This window comes from Rattus norvegicus, chromosome 7 (genome assembly GCF_021556685.1).
Source record: "Rattus norvegicus strain SHRSP/BbbUtx chromosome 7, alternate assembly SHRSP_T2T, whole genome shotgun sequence".
NCBI classification, from domain to species: domain Eukaryota; kingdom Metazoa; phylum Chordata; class Mammalia; order Rodentia; family Muridae; genus Rattus; species Rattus norvegicus.
In genome coordinates, this window is record NC_141540.1 from 116,949,777 (window position 1) to 116,965,071 (window position 15,295).

General features: G+C 56.2%; 1 protein-coding gene across 6 annotated transcripts; it reads left to right on the forward strand.

Moving 5' to 3' along the window:
• Positions 1-608: 608 nt before the first annotated feature.
• Rhpn1 (rhophilin, Rho GTPase binding protein 1) lies at positions 609-11,346 on the forward strand. Of its 6 annotated transcripts, none has more exon segments than NM_001305237.1 (15): positions 609-783; positions 4,042-4,157; positions 4,872-5,000; positions 5,109-5,184; positions 5,896-5,973; positions 6,324-6,448; positions 6,535-6,701; positions 6,887-7,080; positions 7,492-7,648; positions 7,729-7,836; positions 8,170-8,364; positions 8,866-8,942; positions 9,094-9,240; positions 9,325-9,486; positions 9,917-11,346. In NM_001305237.1, coding segments are annotated over 15 exon segments (1,986 nt in total). In that variant the 5' UTR covers positions 609-702; the 3' UTR covers positions 10,091-11,346.
• The last annotated feature ends 3,949 nt before the right edge of the window (positions 11,347-15,295 follow it).

Here is a 15,295-nt window from a genome sequence, read left to right on the forward strand (position 1 = left end):
GTTCTGGAAAAAGCCCAATTCTCAAAACAGGAGTTCTGGGAGGCGATCCGGTTCTGGAAGCACAAGGAGGTCATGGAGAACGTAGGTTCTGGAAACAAATGCATAACCAGGTCCCGGAGGCGAGGTTTCTGGAGGCGGTTCTGGAAGCAAGCGGACCGACCACAGCGGAGCTCTGCTTCGCGGTGCCGGGAAGAAAGCTGGCATTGTTTAAGAATCAGCACAAGCACTTGTCTCTAACAAACCGTTTAAAAACCCCATTGTAAACATTTTTGGAGCAGTCCTGGAGGGTCCCGTTGCCGGGGTGACGAGATAAAGCCCTGAAGTCCCTGCAGAGGCCGCAGCCGCTCCCGGTCGCCGCCCCCAGTTCTGCTAGTCTTTTCCTAACTTTCTCCGCACGCCCAGCAGCTAGCGTGGCGCATGCGTAGCCTCTCCGGCGAGCGGCCCCGGTTGCTAAGAGTAACCAGATCCCTTACCAGGAGCCCGCCTTTCTCTTACTCTGGTTGGTAGTAGTTTCTATCCATCGAAGCAGCTTTCACCTCTGATTGGACAACACCAAGTTTTTGCAGGCGTGGCCTCCGCTCCGCTGCACCGGTCAGTCGGACCCTCCAGGAGGGGACAGTCCGAGCAGCGCGCTGGTCCTCCCTGTAGCGCGAGGGACCTGCTGCTCGCAGCTTCTCGGGGTCAGCGTCCGAGTGGGCAGCAATGATCCTCGAGGAGAGGCCAGATGGCCAGGGCACTGGCGAGGACAGCCCTCGTCAGCAGAACGACGGCAGCATCCGTAAGGTGGGGATTGAAGAGGGGTGTGGGTCTCCAACCTCCCGCGTTGTGCAGTGCGGCCTTCACGGCCTTTCCTTCTTGGGACCCGCTCCTCTGAAAGTCAGCTGGGGAAACTGAGGCCCCTAGGAAAGGCCGGAGCCTGTGTTCCAGGCAAGTGAGAATAACAGTGGCGCAGTAAAGATCTAGATGGTTTCCCTGAATGAGCCAAGAAGTTGCTTCTGATGGATGACAACCCCCACTCCCTCACCTCCACCACCAAGCACGTGCTTTTTCTGACATCTGGAAAGCCACCTTTCCTAACAGTGTCGTCTGCGTGCACAGCAGACGGTGTCCTTTAGATGTTAGATTGTGGCAGCAGGCAGCAGAAATCTGGACTTCACGGGGCAGCCTGACTACTTTTCCCGAACATACATCCCCTCCAAAGCTCCTGACTCTGGAGATGAGGGTGCCTGGGCTTCCAGGAACACAGGGGTGGAACGGAGACTTGTTTGCTCTTTGCCTAAGTGATCTTACATTATTTTCCTCTGCTTCTCCAATCTGGGTATTTCCTAGGGGTCAGGAGTGTTTTGAGTTTCTTAGTGTGTGTGTGTGTGTGTGTGTGTGTGTGTGTGTGTGTGTGTGTGTGTGTGTGTGTGTAGGCTCTGGGGTGTACTCCTGCCCCATTCCCCAGGACTGCTAAGCAGAAGCTCCTGTTACTACTCCCGGGTGTCTGCCATGACACTTTGCCTTCCCTCCTTCCTGATGTCTGATTGTACTTTGTTGCTGGCTGATTCTAATCCACCTTGTGTATCAGGTCTCCTGGGGGAGCGGGAGAGGAGGGAGGCACTGGGACTTGGACAGATCCCTCAAGGGCTCCATCTTACCTGGGTCTGCCTGATACCATAGTGACTAGCTGGCACAGGGGCAGGAGTAGATTGGGGAGAGGGAAGGAGGGAGGGAGGGAGACAGAGACAGCCAGCAACCTGTTCTCCATGAACTCTACTTCCTAGGGTGGCCAGGCGGGACTCAGTAAAGAGCTGACTCAGTAAGAGAAACTTGAGAGGGCTTAGGGCTACTCTGTTCCTTCTTTCTATTCCCAGTCATGTGTGGGGATAACTGTCTCCTCCCTTTCGCTAATCCTTGAGAACTAGCCCAGTTCAGGCCACTGGGTCTTTGAGTGGGAGGTTTTGTTTCTCTGGTCCCTCCCATCCCTTTTCTCTCTGGTCATAGCCGGATCCTCTTCTGGTTTGGTCACTGCTATCACGATGTCAAAAGTGATGGCAGACTCTCCCAGAGTTAGACAAGAGTAGCCACCATGGAAATCAGCCATGGTTAGATAGCCTTTGTTTCCAGAGGGTGGGGAGATCACGGCAGGAGGGAGATGGTTACTGGGCATATGTGCCCGCCCTGCTGGGCACTTCCCTCAACCCAGTGTGGAAAACTGGGTGTGGGCTATCAGCTTCCAGAATCCATCCAGCCCAGCTTATCTTGCCTTTCCACCAAAACAGGGTAGGAAGCTGGTTTGGGCTCCGTAAGTAACAAAGGTTAAGAAGGGCAAGAACTAGCCCAGGATCTGGACCTGGTAAAAACTCAAATTGACTGGCTGCTGCAGCTCCCCAGCAGGTGGGGGAGGGGCTGAGGCTATAGGCCGTCCATGAGCCAGAGCCTTGAAGTAGGATCTTTGGGGGGAAAAGATGATTGTAGTTTTCTTCGAAGACAGGAGACTACTGTGGCCTCAGTTTCCTTCCTGCACAGGCAGGGATGGGCCCTGAGAAGGAGACAGAACAATGTGGGTCCACTCTGCCCCTATGCTATCTTGTACCAGCTATCCAGAGAGTGAGTCACCTATCTGTGGTCACCCAAGGATGACTTAATGGCTTCCTTCTTTCAGAGTGAGTCCAGGTGCCACTTTTGTGGGTGCTCTTCAGTGATATGGGCCTCTCATGGAAAGCTGGCTTCATGGTAAGGGCTTGGGCCACAGTCAAAGTGATTGCATTTAGGAGCTCCATCCATGCCAAGGCGTAAGCCTCGCTTAAAGCCATGTAAGGTGCCGTTCTTCGAGTGAGAGCAAGCCACACTTTGAATGCATGACCAGTGTCAGCACTGCCAGGATTCACACACACACACACACACACACACACACACACACACACACACACACTGTGTCATTTGGACTAGAGCCTTTAAGTTTCTGTGACCTCCTCTGTCATATGTGATCACGAGTGAGGGTGTTCCCCCGGGAGAGAGCCATCTGCAAAATCGTTACCACTAAGTCTTAGTCTGGTGGATTAACCCAGACAGGATCTGAACATGACGTGGCTTGGAGGACTTCATGCTGTGTACAGCACCACTCCTTGGCAGCTCTGGGAGGAAGCCTGTAGGCCGTGACTGAGCCTGTAGTTGGAGAGACGGGATGTCAGATAACACAGGTCACTGCTCTCACCTTACACAGGAAGAGCTTTCATCCTACTGGAGCTGGCAGAGGGACACTGGAACCCAACGCCTTGTTTACTGTATCACAGACCAGGTACCCACTGCCTGAGCAGCACAGGCCCAGGACCCATAGCTGCATGGTTCTCAGTGCCTGTCTGTGGCTACATTACTTCAAAAGCCTTATGGGCAGCTCCTACGTAGGCCAAGTCCTGGTGTCAGACCCCGAGGCTAATTGTACTACATGCTCAGTTGATCTGGTGAATCCTCAGAGCATATGACATTGATTTCAGCAAGGACAATTAGAAAGGGCTTCTACTTTCTTGGAGAACTACAACACATTTTATTTATTTTTATTTTACGTGCATTGGTGTTTTGCCTGCATACATGTCTGTGTGAGGGTGTCGGATCCCCCTGGAACTGGACTTGCAGCTTTGAGTTGCCGTGTGGATGCTAGGAATTGAACCTAGGTCCTCCGGAAGAGCAGCCTGTGGTCTTAACCACAGAGCCATCTCTCAAGACCTGGGTCCAGGGCTCCATTCCATCGTATTTGAAACTGTGAGGCCACAGAGTGCCAAGCGTTAGGAGAGTGGGTTATTTGGAGAGGCCTCGACGTATGGGCCAATTTGTTGGTTGGGATGTGACTGAGCCTATGGCATCTGTGAACCAATGAGGAGGATCATCTCACCCTTGTTCCCCAACCAGGCCTGCCAAGGCGCCTCCCTGTGACACCAGCTCAGGTTCTAGCCCACAGTGACTACTTCTTTCCCCAAAGACAGGCCAAGGCCCTCTGAGCTTGGCAGAGGCTGTGCTGATGGGGGCTCTGCAGGCATAACCATTTGCATCCTCCCGCAGGGCCATGACTCCTTCGTGCAAAACCAGCCTGGCCAGCTGCATAGTCACAGGGCTCGGCTCCACCAGCAGATCAGCAAGGAGCTGCGCATGCGGACCGGTGCTGAAAACCTCTACAGGTCAGCTGCTGCCGCCTGGCCCTGGACAGGGTGGTGATCCTGTTATCAGTCAGAAAGAGGAACGCATGCAGATGGCCATGTCACAGCTACCATTCCGGTCGTCCAGTAGCCACACCATTCAGCCTAGACCCTCACAGACAAACCAGACCCATTCCTACCTCTGGGCCTCCCCTTATATTCTTGCCCAGAGGACCAAAAGCCCCGTTAGGAGGCCCAACAGTGAACCTTAGAGGCTGCTCCGAAGAGGCTGTGTATGGTAGGTGGCTGGGCACTCTAAGGTTGGAAATCTTGCAAATGATGGATCATCTGACCCAGGCTACTTCCTCTGAGCACAGTAGCATTCAGTATATTCTCATCTTCCCACGGTATTTACAACCCACACTATACCAGAGCCCCAGGCCCATATCCCCTCAGCATCTTCCTCTTCCCTCTCATCAGAGACCTCCAGGTCTGTGTAGGTGCCCATTACAGATATAGGGAGGGCTGGCTGTGCCCACAGTCCAGTTGGAATCAGTGGCAATGGAAAATGAGCTACAAGAGGAGGCATCCTAGAAGGGAGGGCACCTCTGGGCCAGCCCTACCTAGCTCTACTCCAGCAAGGGGAGCCAGCCCAGCAGCACTGAGCCTCGAGTGGGTCCCGGAGAGCTGCTGTGAGTCTGGGTCACTGGAGCTGCCTCAGGCTTGGGTCTTCTCACCTTCCCCGGCCCCTCCCAGAGCCACGAGCAACACCTGGGTCCGGGAGACGGTCGCTCTGGAGCTGAGCTACGTCAATTCCAACCTACAACTGCTGAAAGAGGAGCTGGCAGAGCTGAGCTGCAACGCGGATGTGGACCAGCCAGAGGGGTGTGAGAGGCCAGGCGGGGCACGTGCACACACGGGTGGAGGGCACACCTGGGCGGCGGGAACCTCGGGATAGGACTCCAGGTCTACAGCCCATTCTTCTGGTTCTAGTGAGAGTGTTACTATTCCCATGATCCCCCTGGGCCTGAAGGAAACCAAGGAGTTGGACTGGGCCACACCGCTGAAGGTAACTGCTAGCCCGTGAACTTCGAGGAACATGGCCCTGAAGTGGGCCGAGGGAGGGTTTAGATGCTTCCTAATCTTGTCATCTCATTGAACAAGTGAGGAAGCTGAGGCACAGTGGGGAGGAAGAGCTACCACAGGGCTCCTGCCCCCCTGCTACCTAATTCTTCTGATCCCCACAACCTGGGCTAAAGGTTATATGAAGGATTGGTGTGGGGTCCTGCCCCAGAATGGCTGCGAAGGGGCCTCATCATTCTGGAAGCCTCAGTACGACCACCAAGTTCTAGGATTCCCTATACAGGGTCCCCGTGGTTCAAGAATGTCCACCTATCTGGTACCTACTCTTTAAGAACACGTGGCTCCTGAATGACCTAGATGTGGTTCAGACCCTAGAACAGGCCATGATCCTTCATCCGGGGCCTACAGGGCCTCATGGGAAAGAGACATGACCTTTGATTTAGTGTCTGAGTCTCCAAGGTGGCAGATGAGCAAATACGTGTCAAGATGGTACCACAAGAACCCTGGCCCAGTTGTGTCTTAGGAACCCAAGCCCCAGGGACCAGAACACCAGCATCCAATGTTCCAGCCCCCAGGACTTCAGCCCTCTCCTTGGCCCCAAGTACAAAGTCAACCTGTTCTACCATGGCCCCTCCCACTCCCAGAGCAGGCTGTCAGGCATGGAGTGCCCCAAGGGCAATACCTGGTCTTCCTTCAGGAGCTGATCTCTGAGCACTTTGGAGAGGACGGTGCCTCCTATGAGACAGAGATCCAGGAACTAGAAGACCTGCGGCAGGTAGGTGGGCTGCTCCCCCTCTTGCTGCTCCAGAGACGGACAGAAGAGGAAGGCAGGAAAGAAGGTTGGATCCAACTGTAGAGGTTCACATGGATTCCCTACATGATGGGAGGAAATCTGGGTGATAGTCAGTGTTCGTGGAAGGACCTGGGACCAATAGCTTATTCTGTTGCTCTTGGAAGGAGCAGTGCATGGCTGTTCCTCAGGGCCCTCCTCAGCCTCTTGTGCCAGGCTGCCTTCAAAGTCCCTAGAGTGTCAAGTGCTCCTTGGGGATGATGCCCAGGGATTCCCTAGGGTGGGGTCATGATGGTGGGTCTTGGAACTGGGCCCACCCGGGCTCTCCCTTCTAGGCTACGAGGACTCCCAGCAGGGACGAGGTGGGCCTGGATCTGCTTGCAGCCTACTATAGCCAGCTCTGCTTCCTGGACGCACGTTTCTTCAGTCCCGCCAGGAGCCCAGGGCTACTCTTTCACTGGTAGGGGCTAGCAACAGAGGCAGAGGCCCAGGGATGGGAGGCCAGGTCGTTGTGGGAACCGTACCCATCCTGACACCATGCTACAGGTACGACTCGCTCACGGGGGTCCCGGCACAGCAGCGGGCTCTGGCCTTCGAGAAGGGCAGTGTACTGTTTAACATTGGGGCACTCCACACGCAGATCGGAGCACGGCAGGATTGCTCCTGCACCGAGGGCACCAGCCAGGCCGCCGAGGCTTTCCAGAGGGCCGCCGGTGAGGGCTGTAGACCATAATAAGAGGGGTATGGTGCCCATCTCTGTGGCAGGAAGTAGGGTTGATGGATACGGCCTCCCTGTGTGAAAAACTTAGCACATTAAGCCCTTGGATGCAAAAGTTTGAAGGTAGTCCCGGCGGGCATGGGGAATCCCTGCCCGAGTGAGTGCCCTATCCCTCCTCAGGGGCCTTCAGACTCCTGAGAGAGAACTTCTCCCATGCGCCAAGCCCGGACATGAGCGCCGCCTCTCTCTCCATGCTGGAGGAGCTCATGGTTGCTCAGGCCCAGGAATGCATCTTCAGGGGCCTCTTGCTGAGGGCCTCGGCCACACCTGACATCTGTCCAGATCAACTGCAGCTGGCTCAGGAAGCTACCCAGGTGAGCTCAAGGAGCCCCAGCAAACTGGCCAAGCAGTGGCCACTCAAAGAGTGAAGAGCAGAGCTCAGGGGGACAGAAGGGGGTTGGGTTTGAGCCAGGTCAGGGAAGGCTGGGAAGCCGCCAATGAGGCATCTTCATTGTGTTTCACGTCAATCCCTAAAGCCAGTTGCTGTCCCAGTTTTTGTGAGGTTCTGAGAATGGGAACCGAGCCCCCAGACGCCCAGGTCTGGGCCAGCTCGGAGTCTAGGGAGAGGCTGCTGGAACGGGAAGCGGAATAGATGGAGATCGAGCCTAGGGTGCAGAGGCAGGAAACTTAAGCTGTCTTCCCCGGGTTGACTGGCCCTATCTCTTGAGCTCCGTGGGCCGGGGGGAAGGCAGAGGCTCCATTTGTACCTGCATGCCTGTTGGTAGGTGGCGACCGAGTATGGGCTTGTGCACCGGGCCATGGCCCAGCCCCCCGTCCGAGACTACCTGCCTGCCTCCTGGACTAACCTGGCACGTGTCAAGGCTGAGCACTTCTGCGCCCTGGCCCACTATCACGCAGCCATGGCCCTCTGCGAAAGCACCTGTGAGTGTGGCACTCCACATGCCCGTGTGTACCCACAGAGGTTCCCTGCTCAGGCTCATGGCCTTTCTGAACCCCAGCAGCAGCCAAGGGTGAACTCTCAAGGCAGGAGGACATCTTCCAGCCCTCAGCTACCTGTGAGCCCCAAGGTCCCACACTGCCGCAGCACCCAGAAGAGCGCAGGAAGCTTGGTGAGGCATCACAGACAGGGCCCTGGGCTAAACATAGCACAGGCCCCATCGTCCTCGGCAACCCTCATCCCTGAGTTGGCGGGAACTGATAAGAGCAGGGTTGTTGAACGGGGCAGGCGGGGACATAACTGGGGAAATAGCTCTTTCTCGACTTGCTCGACTGTTTGGCCTGGCAGAACTTTCCTAGTTTGGCCAACACTGTCTGACCCTGTGGCCCATTCCACTTTCTGATGCATCCTGAGACAGAGGGTCTGGAACTCAGCCTGGAAGGGCCAACTTGCATGCATGGTGTGCGTGCGCATGTGTGTATGACAGTGTCCTGCCTGTGCCCAGCCAAGGCCCACCTGAAGCGTGCCATCCTGGGCCAGGAGGAGGCGCTGCGGCTTCACACCTTGTGCAGAGTCCCGCGCAAGGTGGACCTGCTACAGGTTGTGGTGACTCAGGCACTGAGGCGCTCCCTGACCAAGTACTCAGAGCTCGAGCGTGAGGATGACTTCTTCGAGGCTATGGAGGCCCCCGACATCCAGCGTGAGCATCGGGGGCCCTTTGGGATGGGTATACCAGTCCGAGGGCCAAGCTGAGCCCCTGCAAGCTACAGCTGAGAGGCAGCCAGCCAGCCAGGTGTGGTAACACGTGTCTGTGATCCCAGCCTAGCACCAGATACCCTGAGTCAGGAGGAAAGAGTTGAAGGTCAGGCAGGCTGTGTTGAGGAACGGAGCCTGAGAGGCTATCTGGCCAGCATCCCGTGCCACCTCCTTTCCTGCTTGACTCTTGCAAGGCAAGAGGGGACAGAGGCGCAGTGCCAGCTCCTGGAATCCTCCTGGAAACCTCTACATATATTCAGGGAAATAGTACAGCCCCAGCTGACAGTAGGGACAGCTAGGCTTTGAGGTCCTAGGACAGTCCCATGTGAAGTTGTGGGCCACACACTCCTCTGAGCTGAGCCAAATCTCACTGGGGGTTCTGGTTCTGGGAGGGCCAAGGGCCTAGGGCTCGACTCCAATTCCCCTTTCCCTCCTGTCTGGTCAGCCAAGACTCACCAGGCCCCAGAGGTGAGCATACCTAGCCTGTCGCAGGTGAAGGTGACTGACTTCTTCCACAGGCTGGTGAGCAGGCCAGTTCCCCACCTGTCCCTCTTCCCCTTCAGGCCCCTCCCCGGTTCCCGCTCCAGGGTGTGTGGGCTAAGATGGGGTGCCAGACAGATCAGGGCTCTGTGACTGCCACTCAGCCGGCCCTCTACCACTTGTCCCCTCCCAGGGACCCCTATCCGTGTTCTCAACCAAGAATCGATGGCAGTTGGTCGGGCCGGTGCACATGACTCGAGGAGAGGGAGGTTTCGGGTTCACGCTGCGGGGAGACTCGCCAGTCCTCATCGCTGCCGTTGTCCCTGGGGGTCAGGCTGAGGTAAAGGCCCTCTAGCCCCTGATGCTGGGATCTTAGAGGACCATAATGTACTGCCACCGCCTCACTGGTCCACATTCTCCATAGTCTGCTGGCCTGAAGGAGGGTGACTACATCGTGTCTGTGAATGGGCAGCCTTGCAAGTGGTGGAAACACGTAGAAGTGGTCACGCAGCTGAGGAGCATGGGCGAGGAAGGCGTGAGCCTGCAGGTCGTGTCCTTGCTGCCCGGCCCCGAACCACGTGGCACGGTGAGCGCTTGGCCTGGGAAAAAATCCCCAACCCTCAGTCCTATCCAGCCCTGGCCGCGCCCCAACTCTGCCCCGTGGTACCCAGAGAGACAGTGGCCAAGCAACCTTCACTAGGGTTGACTTTCTGGGTACCTCTGACAGGGCCTTCATAGTGTGGCTTCTGTCCTGCTCCAAATGAAGCCCCCAGACCACCTCAGTGGGATTTTGACCCCAGGGTAGAGGTTATCCCAAAGGTCACATCTGTCCAGCATGGCCACTCCAGGGTTGGGTAGCAAGCAGCAAGCAAGGAGCCTCACATGGCCACCCCAAATGCCCCTAACATATCCCTAACACACCTATGGCTCCTAGAGGCCTCTAATCTCTTCTCAGGGTGGCCACAGGTAGGTCAGGCAGTGATGGCTGACTACATCCACTGCTGTTATGACCGTAGGGACCCCGACGGCCAGCACTGCTGTGGAACCAGAGAGAATGTGGTTTTGAGACTCCGACGCCTGCACACACCCGACCCTGGCCCATCCTCGGCTGGAGCCGCAAGAATAAACAAAGCAAGAGTGGGAGCCACCCTGACCCCTGCACCAACAGGAACTGTGTCACCTGCCCCTGAGCTGGACACCCCGTACCCCTGTGTGCCCAGGGTGGCCGTGGGGGCCATACTCCTGTGTACACCATCCTGTAGCCAGCCCCAGCTAGCCAGGTGTGCCTAGCGCATTGCCCTCTACTCTGGGGGACCATCAGGCTGCCCCTGCCTGGCTTAGAGATGTCTATTAAAAATGCTGGTCAGATGAGGCAAGTCTGAGTCAGCTACCAGAGCCGTGGCCACTTTACCCCACCAGAGATCTTCTCAGTGTAATCCAGACGCAGTGCTTACACTATCCTCCTGCAGCAGGCCTCTAGGCCCCTGCCATGCCCCATCTACTCTTCGGCTGCCTGACTATCCTCACATCCAGTTTCTCTGGGCACGTACCCTTATGGTCCTATCCTGACTGCGCCTGGTTCATAGTAGCCCTTCTGGTCACCACCCTCCCTTGCTGGTTAGTCAGTTTCTCTGTATGTAAGATCCCAGCAAAGACATTTTCTCTCCAGTCCCCTTATACTCCCCCCAACTTTCAAGCCCCCCTGTCTCCCATTCCACCTGCACCCATGCAGGTCCTGGCAGGTTCCTCAGTAAGGTAGGCCCTGGACTCCAGAGGCACAGGATGGGGGCACCATGTAAGAAGCAGTCCTAAACTGTGCATGGCTGAAGCCATGGAGATGCTCTCCCTCAAAGGCCCTGGAGGTTCAGCATGGAAACAGAAAGGCTGTATGTATCTCTCTGTGGTAGAGAATGCAAGAAACTCTGGGCTCAGTCCCTGGAACTAGAAAAAACAGAAACAAAAAAATTAGAGGGGGAGATTGCTCTCTGTGACCACCAGGGGGCAGTGTCACTCATTCATGCAGCCCTAGGAGGCTGCAGCTCTTCCAACCCCCACGAATCTGAGAATCCGTGGACAGCCCAGGAAAGAGAAGCATCCAGCTCGGTACTCAGCAACCCACCCACACTCATCATCCAGCTTCTGCCCAGGGGCTCCCAGGTGAGAGCACCTAGAGTCTGTGCTCCAGATTGGCCTACACAGTCCAGGGCTCTGCCGCCCATCACCCTGTGCAGACATCTGTGTCAAGGTCCAGCGGGTAAATGTAGTGTTTAAGCACGTGAGTCCGGAAGATCCAGGTACAGCTTTCTTCTGACGTAGGAGAGGCTCCCAGGGGATCCAGGAGTGTCCCTTATCACTCACCTGGGACAATCTCCAACTCAGCAGAATGACCAAGGCCACTCAGGCTCAACACTTGCTAATTTTATTAATAAAACTGTACGTCAAGGAAGCCATTACATGATAATCAGGGATGACAAGGTGGGCAGATCTTGTGGAGGACAGTGAGTGTGGGACACCACACACACACACACACACACACACACACACACACACACACACACACACACACACACCTTGGGTGATCTGTCAAGATGAACATGGGAGCTGCCTCACCTCCTCCACAGTGAGTGGCCAGGCTACTAGGGCCTGTCTCCACACTCTCTGCTAACCTTTCTGGGCCTGGGCCTCTGCTCCTGGGCCTCTGCTAACTGGGCTTTAACTCTTAAGTCCCCGGCTCAAAAGTTTCCCCACTTCGGGGGCCTCTCTTAAGGCTGTCCCGGTGCTGTGGTGACTCCTCCCGGAAGGAATCTGGTACAGTTCTGTGTCACTGTGTCTGAGTGGCTCAGCCCTGCCCTCCCGCAGGGTGAGACGAGTGCCCAGAACACACTGTCCCTGGGCAGGACAGAGGTCCTTGACTCAGGCCCAGGTTGAGAAAACCCCTGAGACCAGGGTCCCCTGAGTCTAGAATTCTGTCTGGGCTGGGACGGAGTGTCCAGGAAAGCCCTACCTCTGCGTGAACTTGCTTAGACAGGAAAATAGGTGTATGTAACCAGCATGTAGACGGTTCTGGCCCATGTACCCTGGCATATGTCTTCCTACCACCCAGCCCCACACAGTTCCCCAAACCCTCCTACCTAGCTGGCACCTCGTCAGCCTTCAGAGTCAATGTCGCCTCCTTGGGCTGCTTTCGCGTGGCCACACCCCTGCTCTGGACTGCACCCCCTTCTGGCCCAGTCACATAGTGCTTACTCTTGTGGATCATAGGTGGACCCTAGGGTCGTGAACAAGGCTCGGGCCAGCTGGTCAGTGAGGGCTCCGAGTACCTGAGGAAGACGGGACAGATGTCATACACATGTGCTGCCTGGGAAGAACAAGGGACCTGCCTGTCTCCTCACAGCCAGTGCAGAGCCAGGGTCCAGAGCCAGCAGGGAAAACATAAGGCCCAAAGAAGTGAGGTGTCTGTGCACTCGCCGTCACACCACGGAGGGGTGCTTCATTTTCACAGTGGCTCCCTGGGCAGGAGGCTGAGGCGCGGGCGCGTATGCTGCGATTCCTTTCTGCTTTGCCAACAAAATCTGCCGAGAGGGGAAAAGGCAAACTCTGTTTTGCTTGAATCAGCAGTGAGAGGCCTGGAGATTAATGTGGGAGAGGGAGGCGCAGAAGAGAGAGAGTGGGGGTGGGGATGGAGTGAGGGCGGGGTACATGTGGAGTGGGGGGATTGGTGATGGATACTCAAATAGAGATGACCAGGCGGAAGGACCCTGCTACCTGCCTCAGCCTCAGGGGCCTCAGGGCAACTGTCTCCCAGGCCCCTCCTTTTGCATGTGTGCTTTGGGTCTGAGGCCCAGCCCAGAACCTCCACCTACCACACACCACCCCCCTATGCTCATCAATATTTTATTTTGTTCATCATTGTTCCCAATGGCCAGGGATTTGTGGGTTCAGCTGCGGGCATGGGAGAAATCGGTGCACCAAGCTCCCAGGCCAGGGAGGTGGTCCCTGAAACCCCGTCATCCCTGAGTAAATGGAACACTACACATCGGGGTGTCCAAGGAAGAGAGGTGAGGGTGCAAACCAGATGTGTGTCCTGCCTGATGGGGCACCTGAGTCAGGACCCCGTAGTAGGGGTTTTCTGGCTGGGTACTGGCTTTGAGTGGGGAGAGGCAACTGATGTGTGACAGACGCAGGGACTTGGCCAGAGGGGATGGGCCGCTTAGAGCTGTAGCCCAGGGGAGAGAAAACAATGCCCAAGCCACAGAGTTACAGAGGCTGAGTCGAGGGTGCCTCAGTTTCTCAGAATAAGGGAGAGAGGGTGAAGACCTGCCGTTAGCCTTGGAGGAGCTCGATCCTACCAGATCACACTAGCCTGGCCAGAAAGCTAACATTAGGACTCCGAAAAGCCTCAGTCACAGAGCGGCCACCTGCCACAGCTCTCCATGAAGAGCACAGACCCGCATCTCTGGTGAATGGGGCAACACAACACTTGGGACATTGGGGGCTCAAAACCCTGGCTCCCTCAAGGGGAGAGGGGTTCTTGGCCTTGTTCTGAGAGCAGAGGGCACTAGCCAGGCCCACCAAGGTCCTGCTCTGGCTCAAGAGAATGTGCTCTGGGCCACTCTACCCATACAAGCCACTGAGACTCTAGTCACCAGTCCTAAAGTTCCAGGAGGTCAGTGAGCTGTGGCCACAGTCCAACACCTCATCCCGAATCAATGTCCTCCACTTGCTGCTCTCCTGTGTCAGGTAGAACAGGGCCAGAAAGGCCCCAATCCTGTCCCTATCCACTCCTGAGACCTGTGTCCCATTCTCCCCTATAGGCTGTGGTAGTGCCTTCCCTACACCCCCTATCCCGGAGGCCCCAGAGCTGCTCTGCTAGGCACACCCCCTTCACTCCCCTCTTCTGTGTTCCCAACTTCACAACCCTCACACTCCCCTTCTCCCTCTCCAACTCTACTTCTCTCTCCTCCTCTCCCTCTTCTTTCTCCTCCTCCCCCTCTTCTCTCTCTGCCTCCCACTCTTTTCTCTCCTCTTCCCCCTCTTCTCTCTCCTCTTCTTTTTCCCTCTCCTCTCCTCTTTTCTTCTCTCTCTTCTCTCTTCCTCCTCCTCCCCCTCTTCTCTCTCTGCCTCCCACTCTTTTCTCTCCTCCTCCCCCTCTTCTCTTTTCGAAACAACTTTTCATCCCATCTCCATCCCCACCAACACAAGTCCACTTCACCGCCCAACCTCCATCTCCCCATTCAACCACGGCTTATGTCAAAATCACCTTCCCTGCCACCATCACTGAAGTCCCTGGCACTGTGGCCATGCTAATTCAGTTATGTCAGTTTGACACAAATTAGGGTCACCTGGGGGAAAGGATCTTAAAGGGGGGGTGACCTCCCTCAGCTGGACCTGTGGGCAAGTCTGGAGGGACATCTTCTTGATTGATGATTGATGTGGGAGGGCCCAGCTCACTGTGGGTGGTACCATCCCTGGGCTGGTGGTCCTGGGACAGTTATAAGGAACATCTGCAGCCCACATATAAGAAAGCATGCTGAGCAGACCGTGTGGAGCAAACCAGGAAGCACCAGTCTCCCTCCGCCCTGGCTCCTGTCAGCCTGACCTCACCTTCTATTCTGGCATCAACACCTTTATGCATCACTCTGTTCTTCGCCATCCCTGACACTTAAGTGTTCAGTCTGGGCCCAGGCAGCCATGAGGATGTGACTCGTGGGAAGCGGGGTAGCATTAGGAACGGTGGACAGCTCTAGCGGGATCTCTTGGTGCTGGCATTCGAGTGGACACCAAGGCAATGAAGGAGATGCCGGGTGTACTCTTTGGCTGGACGGAAAGGCCAGTGTCACCTGAAGCTCCAGTGTCACCTGTAGAGAAGAAGGAAGGACAGCCTAGGAACCCGGGATGGAGTGTGGGAGCATCTAGAGGAGGAAGTCAAGGAGAGCTGGAAAATGGGAAAATAGCTCTGCCCGGCCCAGGCTGGTCCAGCTGCTGATGGCTAGAGCTGGACACAGAGCCTTGGCTAGGATTGAAATGGCAGCCCCCTGTTGTGAGAATCCAGACTGGATTGCGGACTTTAGGCTGGAGCTGTGGTGGGGGAGCGGGGGAGTGAGCAAGAGGCCTTACAAATCTTAGGTCCCATCCTTCATGGAGGGGTCTCTGCTTCAGGTCTCCTCACAATGACGTCCTGTAACTTGCTGTCATCCCAAAAGCCCTAGGAGGCCTGTGGCCAAGGCCTAACCCACAGAAACGGTCCACAGCAGCCTGGACTAGCTGCTGCTCTGTGTGTCCACCTCGGGGTGGGCCAGGCTCCATCCCCATGCATAATGCAGTATTTACCTGGGGGGTGATTGGCAGCTGCTCTGACTTCCCCTCCCCCCCCCGCAGCCCCAGACGTTGAGCCA